Source organism: Polyodon spathula, chromosome 7, assembly GCF_017654505.1.
Source record: "Polyodon spathula isolate WHYD16114869_AA chromosome 7, ASM1765450v1, whole genome shotgun sequence".
Lineage (NCBI taxonomy): Eukaryota > Metazoa > Chordata > Actinopteri > Acipenseriformes > Polyodontidae > Polyodon > Polyodon spathula.
Genome location: NC_054540.1, coordinates 13,940,226 through 13,961,027, shown reverse-complemented (window position 1 = coordinate 13,961,027; position 20,802 = coordinate 13,940,226). Strand labels below are relative to the sequence as shown.

Sequence of the window (20,802 nt, the reverse complement as noted above, 5' to 3'; positions counted from 1 at the left end):
TTAATAATTAAACAAGCAGAAAATAAAAGGTTGCAAGATAAACAAAGCACAGGACATGGCACTTTAGCCAAAATAAAGAGATCAAAGAAAACGGACTAACACTTAAACAAACAGTGGACTAACAGACAAACAAACACAGTGAGTCAAAACAATTATTTACTTTCGTTTTTACTTTCTCCTCTCCACACCCGTTCTCCACTCACTGAACACACAACCCCGAGTGAGTGAAAACATGCTGCTTTTATGCAGCTGTATGGAGACTCGGTTGCTAATCAATCTTTCAATTGAAGTCTCGGTACAACTGCACGTGAATTAATAAAGTGCAATTCCCCGTGCTCACATATTACAATTTACCTGCGTGTGAAATGCTGTGCAATCCTCGTGCCTAAATACAAACATACATTTTAAACACTCGTGTTACACAGACCCATTTATATCCCATGTACCAATGACTATACATCAACATTAACACACTACACATAACATACAACAGAAATAAATAGCCCAGGGGCAGGGCACTTTGCCACAGTTATCCATTACTATTAAACACTAAAAAGTGCTAAATTTAAACATTTTGAAATACTGAAAAAAAATAATAAACTCAATGACAAATGTTTTGACTAGAAGTACCTGCTCTTGAATACATTGAGAAATAACTTGTTATTGAACATTTCTAAATACACCTAATATTGCAATATCACTATTTTCTGTACACTCATTTTAAATCAGTCCCTCAAAAAATGTAAATAAATATTATGAAAAAAAAGTTACGCAGGTAATTTACAGGTAAAGTACCTGTGGTATTCAAACAAATCACGATGATTCAATTGTGATATAGAAACAGTTGTTAACTTGGAACTGCTCAATTACAAAATGTAAGAAGCATTGTGTCTATCTGCACCGTATTTCCAATGACGGCATATTAAATGGAACAATAATAGCACCCTCAGTTTAAAGGGAATTGTTTCTCTTTTTTTTTTTTGTAAATCTATATTTACAATTACATAAACAGATTTAAAGATGAATCGTGCTTACCTGTATAGAAACACTGCTGTAGGATCCCCCAATCACACCCGCTATGACTAAGGGGCTGTTGTCTTGGATTGCGTATGACCCATCAGGACAGATATACTCTGTTTCATCTACTTTGGTTAGTGATGCCCTGACAAATTCCAGTGACTGCTCCAAGGCATATGTATCCCGTGAACATGTGTCCAGAATGTGTACACCAAGCACAACCCCAGGGAGTAAGTATGAGTTTCTGTTGATTTCATCAATGGCAAATAACATAGCCTCTAAACGTTGAATCCCTCGGTCTTCATTTATTCGTCCGCATTCATCCATCCCTGCACCTTTTTCATGGATGGGAAACAGACCACCCAAAACAAGGTCTCCCTCTATCTTGATTTCCTTTCTGACATAGTTTGAGTCACTCAGTGAAAGCAGAATGGCTCTTGAGAATAAAATCAAAGAAAGCGTCTGGAGGTTGGTTGACATTTTCATTGGACCTGGAAGGGCATCAGAAGAAGAACTGTATCTTTTTGTCATGCAAGTAGGCCAGACAGGTTTCTTCCAGAATCCTATGAAAAAAGGATAACACCTGATCAGAATTTTTGCAAATCAAATAAGGCTAGAAAGGAAATAAGGTACTTTACTTAATTAAGAAAACACAGGGTATCAACAGGAAACTAAAGTGCCTTGAGAGTCTTCAAGGTCAACATAAAGATTACAATGATGTCTCACAACTTTTAATAATATATATTTTTTATTTTTTATCTTTGAACTAAAATACAAACAACCATTTACTTACAATGATTAAAGTTAATACAACAATATCTATGAACCTTTTCTTCACTTTTAGTTTAAAAATAAATATAAAAAAAGATGTATGGGGCAGCTCATAATTATAACACGATGTTTCACAATAATTAATAAAATATATAAAGTGGTAAAAGCTAATCACATTCCATTAGGAATTGCTGGGTATTCAGGTATGCTATACATGGCTGCTGGCTTAATATTGTCTGAAATGCCGGTGGCAGTTTACAGAACATTTGTTACAAAAAAAAAAAAAAATATTAAAAAAAAGTAAAAACGCATTTTGCAAATTCATAAAATAAATAATTGGGTTAGTTCTTTGTGTAAATAGGTTTAACAGTTTACCATACTAAAAACAATATACACTGTAATATAACTAGGGCTTCTAATTTTCGGTTTTAACCGATAAAACCTTTGCTTGTGAGATTTAAAATGGGATTATAATCAGGATGGAGGTTTGTTAGTGGGATTTATAGCTGTATTAGAGTTAAGATAAGGAGGATTTAAAACCGAATTGTACAAAAAAATGTACGAAAATGCCAACACACAGAAAGCCCAGAAGAATGTGCCTGTGACCACAGGGATTTCGTTGTGGAAGACAAAAAAGGAAAGAAGGTACTTAAGTATGCAAGTATTGTCGAGTTACTATGCATATTTTGACACACACAAAAAAAGAAAACACTCAAGCATTTTGGAAAGTAACCAAAACACTAACAAGCACAGAAAAATACAATTAATAAAACCCAAAAAACAGAAGCCCTGGATATAATCAAATCAATATTTTATCACATTTACTATCTTTCACATTAGAGCTGTCTTAATTTAAACAAAACTGCATTTTTTTATGTTTCATTAATTTAATATTTCTGCTGCTGCCTTAAACACAACATAATTCACGAAAGTGCAAAAAAAATGGTAACAATTAGCGATTCACTTCAATATTTTTTTTTCCATGCACTTTCATTTAAAATTAAGAAATATATAAAGCAGATCATCTTACAGAAATGTTATTTTTTTTTTAATGAGGGATTATGTTTCTTGCTCATTGAATGCTTCAGTACTTTGACATGCAGGCAGAATTAACTCATGTAAAAAAAAGTCTGTTTATGTGTGCAGTGGTGGAGCATGGATCAACACAGATCAGAATCTGATAGATGTTTTGTGTTTGAATCCAGAAGTTGTCACAGCTCCCTAATCTATTATCCTTTTCCACAGATTCACTGGTTCATGTTGCAGTTACTTGTCTTTCAAAGAGAAGCAGTTCATTGTATTGGCCACAGCACATTTAATCTGTCCAAGACATACAGTAGGTCTCAGTAGGCAATTCTAAACCAAAACTGATAATATCTATTTCACGACAAAACAAATGGCGTCTTTGAGACAGCTAATTTTAAAGAGGACAAACCACAGATAGGAATCCATACAAAAGTATGTTGGCAGCTCTACTAAAATTGATTTTAAAGCTGCACATTGAGATCAATCTTGTTTTTATTCTGCTTATTCCCATTTGTTCCTATACTTAATCTTTTCTTAGTACCATTTTCATGCAAATTAATAAACCCAGATGGAATTGAAGGTTGAAACAAACAATATACCTGTATACATTTCAAGATTGGTTCTGCACCACAGTACATTCTGCTGTTTCTGTATAAGTGTTTTGAGAGTTGTGTGCAACTGTTCAGTAACAATATTGGGAAACAGAAGGATCTCAGTAACTTGTCCATCAACGCATTGGCTGCATTGACCAGTCTCCCAGATGACCAAAACAGTCTCCCAGATTCCCAGAGTTCTTGAAAAAAAAAACACCATTCTGGTCTCAGGTTGTTCATAATGGATTGAGCCATTGAGGCAGACATATTGGGGTCTATTCATAAAGGGTTAACATCTGTCGAAATGAGAAAACAGGAGCACACGATCGGATTCATCCATAGCCACATATTTAACTGCAGTTGCTATTCATAAGAGATAATTCCGATCCGTCGTTAAGCCCCAGCAATTTTGACTATGAAGGCATGTTTTAAACGAATTGAGAGAAAGGATAATGATTACCTCATTAGCATAAAGTTTTCATTGGTCCTCAGCGTCAACCTGCTATTCATAAGAGTGAACGACAGTAAAATGCTATCAATAACTAGGAGTCATTGAACACTTTCTATAGTGAAGTCTAAACTAACGACAGCCTCGGCAGACTATTTTTTTAAAGAGCTATTTTACTACTACACATGCTTTGTTATACAGTTTGACATACCCGTCTTTAACACTGCCTATTTTGAACAAAGAAATAAATAAAAAAAAATCTGTAGCTTTATATGAAGGAAAATATTTAATAAATAGAGAGTTATTTTATTATTATTATTTCTTTGTCGTGATCAGTGGCTTACAGCGGTCCTTTTCTTTTTATTTCTTTTACCTGTGTTCACAATAAACAGTTTGGATGAATACTGCCTTTGTGAACCTGTTTTTTTCATGCAGCATTACAATATACAGTATTCCAGTGCTGCTGATTGAGCCTCAATGCAAGGCTCGATTAGTGTTCGAAAGGGAGTCTTTTTGTGTACAGTGTGCTACACAGCGTGAAACTTTCACTGATTCATAAATATAAACTCATCCCTGATTGGTTCCATGCTTTATGCTTTAAACAGGGTTTATTTATTATTATATTATTATTATTACTTATAATTATTAATAATAATAATTATAATAAATAATAGTTGTAAGATTAAGATAATAATAATAGTTGTAAGATTACTATGATTTTTATTATTATTATTATTATGTTTTATTATTATTTTTTTAATTTTTTTGTCCTGCAGTTAAGAATGGAAATCTTATGTGTGCATATGGAAATGTGTTTACCAACAAAAATACAAATTTATAAAAAATACTTTTTTTAAAATAAATTATGACATGTCCTGAATTTTCGGCAGATATGATAGAGGCATCGGAATCAGGTTTTGCAAACTACCTGTGACTGGCGGCTACAGACTCGGGCTTCTGCAGTACTGTCGGTGGATTCCGTTTTATTTTTTGCAACAGCTAGACACCGCCCAGGGAACATTAATAATGCTGATGATGTCATCAAAAACAGGCCGATTTCCATTCTTGAAAAATCTGCTGTGTTAGTGGCTTTGACTGACAGTTAAAAACCTTATGATACAATGTTTTCTATAAATCTTGATACCCGTTTCATATCATCTATCCATATGACTAAGTAAAAAGCAGCCTAAAACAGGTATTTCTAGACACAATGTGTCAGGGTATGTCAAGCAAAAAGCCATTGATTTATTTTAGAAAGGTATAAACAAGAAAGAGTATAAGGTTTGTAACATTCATGAAAAATATCAGCATTTTATCAGTTCTGAAAAAAACACTAAACACTATTACTTTAGTTAAGGTGATGCCTGATGTCTGGATGTCTGCTATTTTAAAAACATTGCACTTCCACACACAATTATTATTTTTTTCAGAATAGACTACATATACTATTATCTAAGTGCCATTATCAAACATGAAAATTCCCCAGGACGACATTTAAAACAAAATAACATGCAGGAACTAAGGTGTACATCGTAGGTATACAGGGTATTTATAACTCCCCCCACACCCCCGACATGGCAAGTTAAAAAGTACTGATACTGCTTAAGACAGTCCTAACTGAAACCAGTTCTCATTCTCCTGAGATTAGACATGTTTTCGTGCCTTTTACATACTGAAGTTAGACAAATTTACAGTTGCATCCCTTTTTCTTTTAATTTATGTTATTTTCCCTTCCATTTCATTTTGAACTATTTATGACCTGTAGGTGTCTTCAGAAGTGAGAACAAAGCTCACTGAGGTGCTAAAACCCTCTGAAATGTTCCGATTGTGTACTGTATGTGAATGAACTCATCCCTGCTTTGATAGGATTGCATCACGGCTAAAGTATTAAAAAGAGATACCATCAATAAATAACCCTTTTTTCCCCCAAATACTTTTCACTTGTGAAAATGTTGCAAACAATATCTTAAATATGGCATTATGTCTGACGTATTACATTGCAATATTTCTTGTATTTAACCTCTGAAATACATGTAGTCAAAGTATCTTGCAATTTTGGCTAGGCAATGAGCTGTTATACAAGTTTGACACATAGATATACATGTCTTTAACTCCTTTTTCATATATTTAAGTTGATAATTTCGCCGGAATAGTAGGCTTAGTAGACCCTCGTTCTATTTAGCTCATTATTATTAGGGACACATCACAACAAATCAGCTGAGCATATATCATAAATGTTAAAAAGATCTGTAGTTTACTTAAAATGTTTTGATCATCACTATATCAAAATTATTTTGTTATAAAAATCTAATTATAAAAATTAACAAGGTTATCTGAGACTCTTTCCCCTTAGGAAATGTAACAGTAAACTTCAATTGTATGAACAATGGTGTTTTTAATAAATGCTGGTATGACTCAAGATAACGTGCAGCATAATGCTTAGTGTACTTTAAAGAATAACCCAAACAGTGGCTTTGTGTAACAGAAAGTGAAGTAGACATCATTCTGTAATGAAGTCATATAACCAGGCATCAATGCCGTTCTTCTGACAATGATACAAGTTCAGTTTCAAACTGACAGCAAGTTTATCGTTGAAACTGTCTGGCAACATCTTTAATAAAAATATTACAGATGTATAACAAAAATCTATAAAGTATATAATATATATATATATATATATATATATATATATATATATATATATATATATATATATATACGAAGCTTCATATTTAAAACCAAAAAAGAAAGTTTGAGTGTTAGCAGTTAGCAGCAATAGCAGTGACATACAGTGCCTAGCAACCGCATCACAGCATGAAAAGCCGGCAAGAAAGACTCAGAAAATGGCAAAGCGAATCTGTAAAACTTGAGCCCCAGCACACTACGAGCCTTCATGGAGGCAAATGGATGTCAGTCTTATGACAGTTTTTTTTACAGTTGTTTATCAGCAATCATCCGAATATTGTGCAGACTTCCATCAAATATTGTTTTGCTACGTTGTAGTCACAAGATCTATAGTAAGGTACTGTACACATCTGTTTAACTTTTATGTTTTACTGTATTGTTCTATATTACAATAACTTAGTTTAAAGCGGGCTGTTATATACTGTACATTATTTTACTTTTCATATCATGTGTTGCCAGAGAATAGTGTTGTTTGTATTGAGCGCATAACCTATTTTAAGTTGGTTTATTTTTCTGAACTTGTACAGTATTTTGGGTTACTTGTAATAAGTTATTTGTAATAAAATATATAAAAATAACTTACAGTAACTCTCTCTCTCTCTCTCTCTCTCTCTCTCTCTCTCTCTCTCTATATATATATATATATATATATATATATACAGTGCCTTGCAAAAGTATTCAGACCCCTGACCAATTCTCTCTTATTACTGAATTACAAATGGTACATTGAAATTTTGTTCTGTTCGATATTTTATTTTTAAACAGTGAAACTCAGAATCAATTATTGTAAGGTGACATTTTGTTCCACGAGTAAGGATAGCCGAATAACCCACAAGCCCACCGAAAGGGCTCAAGTGTGTTGTTTGCAGCTATCCTTATGTGCTGAAAAGGCACTTGCCCAGTACATAGATATTTTGGGAAAAAGAATGCTGACTAGGAAGGTAGAAAACGTATACCATGTTGTCTATGTAATATTTGTATAGCAGATTGACCTGGATCATCTTGTATCAAACATCCAACAAAAGAGCCTGCAGTTCATTCATCTTCTTGTCACTTGAACAGCAGGTTGTTTTTCTTTATATTTGTTATGACAATGGTGAAGCCACTCTGCATGCCTATTGCCAAGAAATAGGCATGTAATTATCCATGCAATTATCAAAATGTACAAATGCAGGTGTAGAATGTGAGGCACAGGTCCATGAGAAATTGTATGAGTAGGGGTAACCCACAAACATTTGTGCATCAGGCCTAGCGTGATGTTAATGCCACAGTGTGGTGTTCTACATCCAGTTCCTTGCTGGTTCACATTTCCTTCAAGAACCGTCTGTATTACAAAAGTAAATGGTAACAGGACAATGATGGTCTACCTAACTATTTTGTTTTCAAGGAACACAGTGTTCATGCTATTTTTGTCTCTTCAATGTGTGTTTAGTCAATCAAACAGGTCACTTGACCACATACTCTACCACTGAAGTCACAATTCACTGCAGTGTATATATAGCATTAATGTGTAAACTCCACAAAATAAATACATTTGTCTATCATGAAAAGATAATTAAATAAATACAAAATAATTCAGTAATTTGAATTAGGCCTAATAAGTCGTTTCAGTAAGACTGGCCTGCAAACACTCGGCCAAAACAGCAAACTGAACAAGTTGACCCGTACAAAAATTGCTACAAGGCTTTTTTTTTTTTTTTTTAATGAAGACTGTGAACTTCATTACTTGAGTTTCTCTAAAATAAGATCTGCTCTGCAGATTGTTGGAGCACATCCAGTACACAGTACAGATAAACTGTTTTTTATAATTACATAGCAAACTAGGCTACAGTTCCTGTTTATAAAACTAACCTCGGGGTTCTTCATTCTATCTGGAACTGCATTTTTATATTAAACCTCCAGGTATAAAAGCAATCTACCATGACATTAACAATTAAGAATGTTCAGGACCAGGTGACACCTAATATAATGCACATTTCTCAGCTTAACATATGTCAGCCATAAAAATATTATTCATAGGGTATTTTCATGTACAAGATGATGAGGGATATGGAACACTAAACCCCATAGACTTAAATTTGCCTCTTTTCATTCAAGTGGCATTTCTTATTTTAAGTTTTATTTTGTTATTTATCATCCCCTGTGGTGAAACCACTTTAGTATTTGATTAAATATTCAGCCTGCATGCATAACTGTGGCAAAGTGGTAAGTAGTGCGCAGGTGTAGGGGTGATGCAGTGCTCAAGACAAGGACAAACAACAAAGTACTGGTGAAATGGTGGTTTACTTTGTAATTCAAAGTCTGATGACAAACAGTAAACAATAACGATAACAGCCAATACACAGTGTTTGTGGTCCATGGTTTGGTCCTGAAATAATAGTCCCAGTATTTAAACATCTCCAGTTAACACAAACACTATCACAAGTTCACAGATGGTGCTATAGTGACGCAAGTGCAGTATTGTCCAGGTTTGGTGCTGGTCTTTAGAGACTGCTCCAGATCATGTTTGCCATCTAATAACAATAAGCAAATAGGCATGACTGAACACTCACAATTACAATACAGGTCTCCTTCCGGTTAAGTGTAAACTGTAACAAAGGAACAGATCACCTCACTACATCACCTTATATGCCGTCAATCACACCTCCTTGGTTAATGATTGCAACCGCTCCTCCAATCCGTGTACCGTAGCTCCGCCCCCTTTCTAGATGGCCGACTTCCACCTAACCCTGTGAATGAATTGTCTGGCCATCCAGTCCAGGGCACTCACAGGTCGGAAGGGAGATTTATCACCAATAATCATTCTGGCTCAGTTACAGTAACCTAATTGTTTGTTTATGAGAGATAATAGGAAACACCATTTTGTAAATGCATATCTTGAGAAATTGAGCTAACAATACATGCAGTTATATTGCTTGTATTGTTTTCCAGCTTGGAGTCATATCTTTCAAAATTACACACAATAGCTGTTATAATTGTAAAATGTTCCCAATTTTTTCTCAGGAAAAGGGCCAAAATAGTTTTGCAACATTTTGGCTTTCACTTCTCAGAGAACCCCTGATTTGCTTGTCTGTCTATAATCAGTTAAATGCCTCTTTAGCATTTCTAGATAAAACAGTATAGCACACCATCGCCAAATGTTAGAATATCTCCGCAGCATCACAGTATATTGGAAAAAAAAAAAAAAACACGTCACACCATTCCCAGCTTAAAGAACCTTTCAGTGGTTTACAGTGGCGGCTGGTGGGCAAAAAAACAATGGAGAGGCAAAAAAAAAAGGCAGCAGGCTGCAGCAGTACAATCTTATTATTGTATTCTGATTGACAACACTTTTAATATCTTCTTAACATTTGATCCCAATTAGGCCATTAAACGCATTTTCTCCACTAGCCAGCAGAGAAAATAAACTATTAGCCCACCATAGTTAAGTCTAACAAACATAACTTACACACTGCCAGCGAATGCTTAAAAATGTAAACATTAATGTAACATTTAGATTTCAAGACCACATCACAGGGTGTGATTTGTCAAATTTCCAGTGGGTGGGGGGTGGGGGATATGTTGGTACACCAATAATATGTTAACATCTGCCACCATGCAAATGTTATTGTCATGTTATTAAGTAATACGAGTACAGTATTAGTAATAATACTAGTACAAATTAGTAGGTCATTATATTTCAATGTAATATTTTCAATAACGTACTGTATTTCTTTTTTAAAAGATATATAGGGTTAGATGTACTAAGATGGGCCAGTCACAGTGCAAACATAGCGAAATTAGCATTTTGGTTACGACAGTTCGCAAAGTGTACATTGTCATATGTGCTAAGAAATAATATGCTAATGAAGACAGCTGCAATATACTAATGTAAATATTATTTGCATCATCTTAGCGAGATCTCTAGCGAGAGTTGTGCAACATTTTTTCAAATAAAATAGTGGGAGTTGAGTTGTGGTTTGCTGTAGCAGAGGGTACCCCAAGGATAACGTCTATACATGCAAGGGTGAAACAATCAAAATAACATTGTTTTTGTTAAATGTAAAAGTCATCTGTACAATGCATTTTTTCCGTCTTCATTTTAACTATTTTAATACTGTTATATAGGCAGTTTAATCCCATCAGATTCTATAGTGGGGCCCCAACCTTTTCATAACACACGAGTAAACACACGAGAAAAAGGGGACTGGGAAATGTCAGCAACAATTGCGACTGTTTAAAACATGCTTTCAAAAGTTCTTAACAAATTGATGCAATTGGAAGTGTCGGCAGCTTTAGTACATCTCACTACAATATTTTGATTCCACATTTGCATTGTCTCCACCCTGTTTTTGTGAATTTCAGCAGGAACACCCAGAATTACATATTAATTTAAGGCAAAAGAGGAAATAAGAACTGTGGCTGCAAAGCATTCATTAAAATGATGCTAACAGCATTGCGTTTTTTCTGACTGGTTTGCATGGGGTTTGCAACGATTGCAACAGACGCAACACTTGATTTCCATTACATGAGAGTAGATGTTGAACTTCATGCTGATTTGAACTCGGCTCTCGCCAAGATAAGCACCAACTAAGACGTAGCTTTGCAGTAAACTAATGTGATCCATCTACATCTCCATCCATTGAGTTGTTGTGTTCTTAAATATCCCACAGATGCACATTACTTCCCATACTAGGATAAAATTACCTGCTAATACATATAACTGGTAAACCTTTAGTTTTACACTCAAAATACACTGCATATACTGAAGACTCATTTCCTTTGTATATCATAATATATCATCGAACACTATGACATCAAACAAGTGTTGAAGAAAATGCTAACAAAAAATAGATTTCTGTAATCCTCTCTAAACATTATTTAATGGCACAGTTCGGAAAAACCCAAAATGAAACATGTTGGGTGCATTATGATTGTATTCCTGATAAAGAAAATACAATATTATTGTAAAGGCACTTATCTGTGAAGTTCACCTCTACATCAGTCTCACATTGGGATCTATACCTTTTATCCATTACTAACACTGTTATACAACAAGTATGTACATCTTCTGCACAAACTGGTCCTTGAATAACATTCAGTACAATAACAGAATAATAACAATAATAAAAAAAAAAAAACAGGACTATGAGTTTTATACTGTAGAAAGTATCTCATACTGGTACATATTTGTATGTGTGCTACTGATTATTTTTCTCTTACTACTAAGTCCAGCAGAGAGGGTAGTGAAGCAAAGTCTTTCCAGATCCACTTGCTGTGTTCAATTAACTGAGCACCTCTTACTGCTGAAATTTGCCAAGGCAGATAGACTTTTCACTTCAGTTACTTGTGAGGAGTCTCTCCTACAGCCAACTGTGATGTGCAATTGAACCATGTCTGTCAGCAAGTTATGATGCCTTGGCTGAGAGGTTTTCCAATGGGAGGCTAATGTAATGAAAATACTGCAGGAGACTATTTCAAACTCATTAAGCATTATTTGTAATTTGCTTGTCACTAGTTTCATTTTGTGAATAATTCAATAATGTAAAAACAAAAAAAAAAAAAACGGTAAAAAAACCCAAAACATCCAGATTTTCCACATCTCCACTAACAACGTGGGTGGCTTCAGAAGACTTGTTAAAGATACTTCGGGTTGCCAGGTACATGGCATACGCATCATGAAAACATATGTGGATGACTTTAACAACCTATATATTTTACCATCTGTGATCATCTGCCTGTTAAATAAATTGGAGTAAGCCTCCCATATATAAAATGATTTCCATCCTCTGTAATAGTAGCTATGATTTATGGAGCCCGTTCTTCTGGCTTTTTGTATGTGTTAATGAACTGCAAGCTAACAACCAAAAGCTTTTAAATTATCCAGGACATACTTAGTGTAGTAATAGGTGGGCTCTATTAGCACTTTATACAGCAATTCCAAGTGTTAAATCCAATGTAATTTGGTGTGAATCTACAGTATACATAGATGTTTACCTTGAGTATTTTCATGAAAAGGATAACTAATGTCAGTTCACCAGGAAATGTTTCTCTTGGACAATAGAAAGCCTGAGCATACTAAATGACCAATCTCCTTGGAGAAGTGTGTGTGTGTGTGTGTGAATTTAACTCAAAAGCATAGCGACATTAACATCAAGACCCTGGCATCTTCCAACTATACACAGACGATCAGCAGAAGTAATGTAATGCTCAAAGTGTGATCTTTCTAATATCCATTTTAAATATTGTACAATAAGCCTGTACCATCAACCTCCTGAGACCCAAAGGCAGCTATGGTGAAGATGTTTAACTGCATCCAAAGGGCACAAAGTATAAGCTTTGGATTTACTCTGGACAGAATTTCAGGAAGATATTAGGTCTTATATTACATATTAGATTATGTAATAGTTGAACTATAACAGTTGGACAAAAACATTTTGCAGAAGTAATTCCTCATTCTTAATTCCTCTTTGAGGAATAGTCACATAGCACTCCTAATCTGTTTCAGGTCCTCATGAGATTACAATTACATGCTAATGTTACTAGCAAGACACAATTAAGGTGTATGTAGGAGCCCTAGTGTTACCTTAGCACGGTGATAAATATTTTGTGAATGTCTTAGTCTTTTATTGACACACTGTACCCTCAAATTATACATTTAATCAGAATGTGTTATTTTAAATTTTAAACATAAAGAAGCAAATATCAAACCTCAACATAATACACATTTATTGGTGACTCCAAGGTAGCTGTTTTCTGCATGTCGTCCTTACAGTACTGCTCACTGTTCATTTTTGAGTACAATAGCACAATCAACAAAACATGTTCAATCTGCACCTCTCTTTCTGTTTGCAAAATCAATTTGTAAAGAAAACGATACTGGATACAGGGAATATTGTGAAAATAGAATGCATTCCTTATCAGGATGACTAACAGGTTATATAGTATCAGTTTTCAAAAGCTTCATTTGAATTAGTTTCAATTAATCATCTTAATTTCAGTATGAGGTCCAAAAACCCAGTTTTGGTACATTACACAGGAAACAGCATTTTTTAAAAGAAGTAGTAAATTTCATGGAGATCTGTTTGGTACATTTCTTCCTCATATAGGACAGTGAATCCAAAACAGAAAAAGACACAATAATGGAAATGGTACCAAATACACTAAAGATAAGGCAGAAGACATAGTATTTAATTTATCAAGTAAAACTTTAACCATATCCCAAAAAGCAGTATTGAGTAAAGGATTTAAGTTTATACCGACTAAAAAATACATTGATAAAGACAAACTGGCCACCAAATTAAAGGAGTGGGAGAGATGCATGAGATTAGCAGGATATTTATTCAATGAACAAATCTCTGATTCAAAGGGTAATTACGATCATGGGATTAATAAGGTTAACAGTACAAGCACTTGTACTCCTCTGGATGGAAGAGATAAATGGTTAGATATGTAGTTAAACAAGAAATTATAGTAGGACTAAAGAGAAAAAATGTAAACTTAATTTAACCAATATTGAAGAACAAGCTATGACTGAATTGTTAAATAATGATGATATAAGTATAAAACCAGCAGATAAAGGATCGGGAATAGGGATAATGAACACAGATGACTATATGAAACCTGTAGAATGTGAATTAAACAATACGGATACATATGAAGAAGTTAAAAACAATACAATCAATAAACCGGTAAAAGAGGAAATTGCGGAGATACTATACAATAAAAGCATTATATCAAAATAATTTAAAAAAATACATGCAGCCACATAATGCAAGAACAGGCCTACAAGAGGAAATCCTAAAATGCACAAAGAAAATCACCCTGTGTGAATGATAGACAGCACAATTGATAATCCAACACACATAATAAGTGAAAATAGCAGAAAAACAACATAGGTCAAGACACGTTGAGAAATTACCAAACTATGTTAAGGATACAACACAATTTTTAAAAAGACTTAAATCACTAAAGCACAACCTTCCAGAGAATAGAATTTTATTTTGCATGGATGTAAAATCCTTGGACCTAAGTGTCCCTCATAAAGAAACTTCAGAAGCTTGTCAAAAAGAACTAGATAATAGACTAGAAAAATAATACAAACAGCAGAGGTGCTGAACATGATCAACATTCTTTTAGAAAACAGTTATTTTACATTTGTTGATAAGAATTACAAACAAAACGATGGTACAGCAGTATGATCTAAATTAGGAATGCATTTTTCCAGTACATACATGGGGAAATGGGAAGAACAATTACTTAGAAAATCAGAAAGAGAACCTTTAGAATACTTTTGATTTGTAGATGATATTTTGGGGGTTTGGACACATGGGGAATAATCTCTTTTCCAGTTTCACAAAATGGCAAATTAAATACACAGTGGACCTTCGACAAGAAAAGAAATATAATTTTTAGATACCATAGTAAAACCTGAAGAAGGTTCAACTGAGATGACCTCTTTTGTAAACCTACTGACATGCACCAGTATTTACACATGTCCTCTGCACATCCAATACACACTAAAAGGGCAATCCCAAAGGGTCTAGGAATAAGAATACGAAGAATATGCTCTAAAGTAAGTGACTATGTGAAACAAAGAAATTTATTAAAAACAAATCTTAAAAAGAAAGAATAATAGAGACAGAGTTAACAAAAGTGGATAAACTAAAAAGAGATGATCTAAAGAGATTATAAAAAGAGATAAAAAGGTCAAAAGAGTCCCATTAGTAATGACTTACTCTAAACCTTTGCCTAATATTTCTAAGTTAGTTTGGAAACACTTGCAGAGTCTACATAATTAAAAAAAAAAGTATTTCTTAAGGTCCCAGTTGTAAAAAGAGAAGCTAATTTAGGTGACATTTTTGTTCACAGTAAACAAAATAATACTTGACAGAATAGGTTCTACAAATACTTGCACTAGTACATGTAAAGTGTGTAAATACACGGACAAAAGTAAAATATTATTAGTATCCAATTAGCTATGACCAAATTAAAGGTGAGACCACACGTTAATCTTAAATGGAACATTTCAGGGTGTGGGTGTTATATATATATATATATATATATATATATATATATATATATATATATATATATATATATATATATGGATATAAGGGATAAAATACAAATGTTTTAATTGTGTACTTAAAATGAATTTTGTTTTGCCACACAAAAATCTGTTTTTAGTAACTTTTTATGATTCAAAATAAAATAATTACCTAAATACCGTGTACATCTGACTGTGACACTATATCCGCCAACTACTATATATATATATATATATATATATATATATATATATATATATATATATATATATATATATATATATTATATATATATATATACAAATACACATACTCCCTATTTAAATCAATGATGTACTCCTTCTCTTGGGTTTTTACGAATCTCTGTTAAAAATGTCTATTTCACAATAAGGTATGTTAATTAATGACAGAACTGTGACACTTACCACATGCTCATTTCTTATGTTCTTATGCAGAGTGATTCTCCCAGTTCCTTTTTTTAAATCTTTCCAATCCAAAGCAGGTTACTTCCAGAAATGGTTCTATGATACTGAGAGAAAACAGAGTAAAGGCAATTATGGTTTTGACCAATGTCTAGAACATCCTGCTTAATCATATTGTATTTTCTTCTTAATTTATGACATATTTTTTGACAAGTAATTGATGTTTGTTCATGTATTCAAAATACACACCATTTGCATTACAGTTAACTAACAATACATATTCTACATAAGCCTAAAATAGTGACTTTGCCTATGTGATTCATTATGCAACTGTTTTTGGTTGTCTGTGATTTTTGTATTAAGAGATCACTCAATTTAGATTCTGCAATTGAATATGAAGATGACTGGATTGCTGAGTCTAGTTATGTTTAATGCATACAATACCATAATACCTTAATCCAGGTATAGATCGCTCTATTTGCATTTCTTGTTTCAACAAGAACAAACAAACTGGTCAAATAATTTACAAAGTAACAAATGACTAAATACCTTTGAAACCTAGACCTTATATTCAGTTCAGAATACGATCACAAACGATATTATGCAAATATGTCGCATACTTTTAAATGCTGTACACGCATCTCATTAAAATGGTTAACATGACTTGGTGCGCATTGTTTTGTAGAATTATTTTAATGATCTGCCATAATACCTCATTATTTGATTCTACCAGTAGAACAGATGTACATATATAATATACCATCTCATCTTCAATGTAACATCAGGTTCAATAGTAGTCCAGCTACAGGTCACACTGTCCCCCGAGGAACTGACTGACAAGTGAAAGCGCAACTGTGCTCTCTGAGCTTGGCACAAGATTGTAAAACAAACCAAAAAACATCAACTTAACAAATGAATTTTGTTAGCGAGTCACGCACTGTAAATTCATACTTTAAACACTTCCCTCGAATAGGTTATAAATGCGCCCAGTTAAATTACCAGAATCACTGACATTAGGATATTTCAGTATAATACATCCTTGCTTCTGAAAAAGCATAGTTTAGTTGAAGTAAACGCGGTATGCTTGGTATTCTAACTGTTTAATTACGTTTTGTAATCGTGTGCAGTGACATCAGGTAATTCGGCCATCATTAGTTCTAACGAATTGTTCAATTACTTGAAAAAAATAAAAAAAATAAAAATAAAACGCAGTTATTTGCTTCTATGGTTTCAAAATGGAGTGTATTTAAATGTCTTATACATTATCATTCCGTGTTTACCTGTTTAATGAAGTTATGTTTTCAAGTAATTATTATTCCAGGTTATCTTTATTCAAAGCACTTTCTTTATAGTCCTTCTAGCTCAACACTTCTCGTGCGCTTCCACCAGGCTCTTCGTTTATTCAAGCAAATGCATGTCTTCTTTACACACACACACACACACACACACACACACACACACACACACACACACACACACACACACACACACACACATATATATATATATATTAAAAAAATAAAAAAATAAAAAATAAAAAACTGCTTATTTTCAGGACGTGCAATACAATAGACTACCTTGTCTTTGTTTCTTTTTATCCACAAGCTGTTCTTTTTTCTTGTTTGTTCTTTTATTCTGTACACCATATATTTAATCAGTTTAGCAGTTTCATTTTGAAACCCGTGCTGAGGCAGGCGCGTAAGTCAGAGCTCTGCTACCTCTCGCATGAGCTTTTTAGTGGATAGAGAGGAAAGTGAAAAAGCACCCAGATCTAAGGCTTGCGCCTGTCTAAAGGATGCTTCTGTATCCTAGCAACAACAATCAATCTTGCTGGAGTATCTAATGTCTTATTGGACGATGAGGAAACTTGAGCCCCTCCTACAATTCGACTTAGAAAAATATTAAGGTTTTGCAGAAGTACAGAGCAGCTTGCTACAGTAGTACAGTGTTCTTTGCTTGTTGTGTAAACAGTTATCCGTGTGTTGTAAATGGCAAGACATTGTCGAAACAGAGGAAAACGACTGTTATATATGATTATCTGAAGTAAAACAGAAAAAATATAATAACAACTAATGCCGACAATATATATATATATATATATATATATATATATATATATATATATATATATATATATATATATATATATATATATATATTAGCGTGCTGTACAGCAATGAAATGTTAGTGTATTATTTTTAACAATACACATATCTCCTTTTGCAAAAGCTGACGTTTTCATCTTCAATATTATTTTTTTTTTTTTTGTGGCAAGGGTAAGGCAGAGTAAAGGTTGTATCTGCTGGTATTTTTTTTAATTTATTTATATGTGCCTTTTTTTTATTAATTGTCTATTTTTTATTTATTTTTTTGTCTTTGCATTGTATAAATGTGTGTTTATGTTTTTGTAAATTTGTAAAAAATATTGAAATCATTCATGTGAAATTGGTTAATTTAATTAAATCAAGACTTGATTTAAAGTTTGAATTAGGCATTGTTCTAATGTAGGTCTATACTTACGTTTCATTATCTGCTGAATTATATTGCTGTAACTTGATTGCATGATATTTTGCATTTAACTTTTATATAGTTAGAAGTAAAATGACATGAAATCACTGCAGCCCTCCTTTGTGTCTATAAGGCCAAATCAAAGTTGCATTTAAAACACACAAATGCCTTTGGGGAACAAAATCCACTGAGGGTAACAACGTAATGGTATTCATGTAGTGTAAAGGTAAAACCAAGCTCAATACATTCTACTCTTTCTATAAGTCTTGATGTGTCTATCCTATTCTATTTATCTACAGTGCCCATTAGTTGGCACACTAGCTTATTTTTATACCTTTGTTGTCAGTTCTTATTGGAAAGTGGTGAACCCAATTTAATTTAATTAGCAGTAAAACAGTGAGAACAATACAGTGGCACAAGCAATTTCACTGCTTGATGATGATCATGAGGAGGATGATAATAGTTTAGCTACATGAACACAATTGCATTGTACCCTAATCCTTTAAAATATATCAGCAGTCGCCTAACTGGGACATACATATAATGTTTATTCTATCAGACATATGTGTTTACAAAAATGTTTCCATATTTTTTACAAAATGATTAGGTTTTATCCCTAGGGTTTTAAAACAAAGTCAACATTATTATTAAAGTTTTTGTTTTTATTGGATAAACTGGTACAAATATGAATTAGAACTCAACTCAATTCTAGAATTTTTTTAAAAAAATTAATGATACTGTGGGTTTACAATTTTGTGCAAATGTAATCAAAAGAACATTTTGAGAAATGTGAATGTCTGTGGTTCAAATGTATGTAGGAGTAATTATTTGCCAAAACAATTGTCGAAAAATGACTTGTTCTTTTTGTGGTTTGCATCATAAAGACAGAATTCCTATGTTTCAGGATATAAAATATCGCTGTCCAATTATTTCATGCAAAGTGTCTCAATGTAGGTTAAAAATAGACCCTTTCTCCTCTAATTTTGTCTGGTAAATTACTTCCTTCAGTAGTTTTTATTGTTCTCTTATTTTATTGTTCATTGCAAGCTGCTTTTTGGTTGTTCACATTGTTCCTCATTGCTTAAGGTTTCTATACTCTGTGTTTATAGATTAGCCCGCTTTTAGGCAAAAGAGAGCGCTCTCATGCTGTACACTACTGAAATGTTGGCTTGCAGGATAATGGATCCTTTGTGCCTTGTAGCTAGTGTGTAAGCCAAAGAGACCAGTTCAGTTCTGTCAGGGACAGCAACACTCGGAACAACTTATTTTGTACTCTCGTACTCTCTATTGGGCTTACCACATACAGAGGGAGGATAAAACATCTACATTTTCCCATTAACTTGGGTCTCGGATATCATGTGAAAGAAGCACAGTCACACCTCTATAGAGCCACCACTTTTCAAATCAGTCCCCTAAAGGCTCTTCTGTTTAAGAAGCTAGTGTGTGTTGATTTCAGACTTCCCCCTCATACTGAGAATCCATCTGTATAGAGCAAACAGAATATCCTGGTAAGAAGCAGTTTTTCAGAACAAATCCACACTCCACTCATGGGTTGTACGAGACAGTCATGAGGACAAACTGTGTTTTTAAGGCATACATTGAAAGGATGTAATTAGGCTATATTTATAAAGGCCATCTTATTCTTAATTCTAGGTGATTTTGATGTCCTCGGCCTGTAGACTTATAGTCCGAAACATCCTGATAATTGATTTGCAATCACTTATTCTACCTATTAAAGTACCTAAAATATCCTTCTTTTTTCTTTTTCCTTATTGATCATTTTGGTACACAACAACTTCCTTTTTCTCAAACTTAATATATAAAAACACCATCAACTCAACGCATTGCTACAACAAATTCAATGAATCCACTTAGCTCCCTATGAAATCCACACATTTGAGAGCATGGGCAGAACTGCGGCAGAGTTTTTTTTGTGCCTTAACCGTGGCTCCTGTACCCGTGAGGACTCAAAAACAGTTTTAAACAAAAAAAACCCAAAAAAATATATTAATATATATATATATAATATATTATATATATATTAATATATATATATATATATATTTCCTCTGGGGAAGAAAATTAGCAATAACATGACTCCAAATATCTTGTTATTCTGTCTCGGTGATCATCTCCACAGGGGTCATATTATTGCCTTGTACGCTTGCCTATCCCTATCGCTATACCCTAATTATATTTCATGAAAGGATCCTAAACTAATCACAGAATCACAATCAATCACCTCCAGGTTACTTAACAAATGAGTCCACTGGGTATGCAATAACTTGAAACCTGAGTGGACA

The 20,802-nt window shown here is 33.5% G+C and overlaps 1 protein-coding gene across 2 annotated transcripts in view; it reads right to left on the bottom strand.

Annotated features, from left to right (window-relative positions):
* Positions 1-17,747, bottom strand: part of LOC121318197 (metabotropic glutamate receptor 3-like) — a 41,147-nt gene extending 23,400 nt beyond the window's left edge. The window contains exons 1-3 of one of the 2 annotated variants that reach the window (XM_041254616.1): positions 17,569-17,747; positions 15,995-16,098; positions 1,036-1,580 (exon numbers count right to left, since the gene is read on the bottom strand). In XM_041254616.1, coding sequence (XP_041110550.1) covers positions 1,036-1,548 — 513 coding nt within the window. In that variant the 5' untranslated portion in view covers positions 1,549-1,580; positions 15,995-16,098; positions 17,569-17,747. Of the gene's footprint in view, positions 1-1,035; positions 1,581-15,994; positions 16,099-17,271; positions 17,405-17,568 lie in introns of those variants that run through there. The other variant, XM_041254617.1, reaches the window with a different exon arrangement.
* Positions 17,748-20,802: the final 3,055 nt, after the last annotated feature.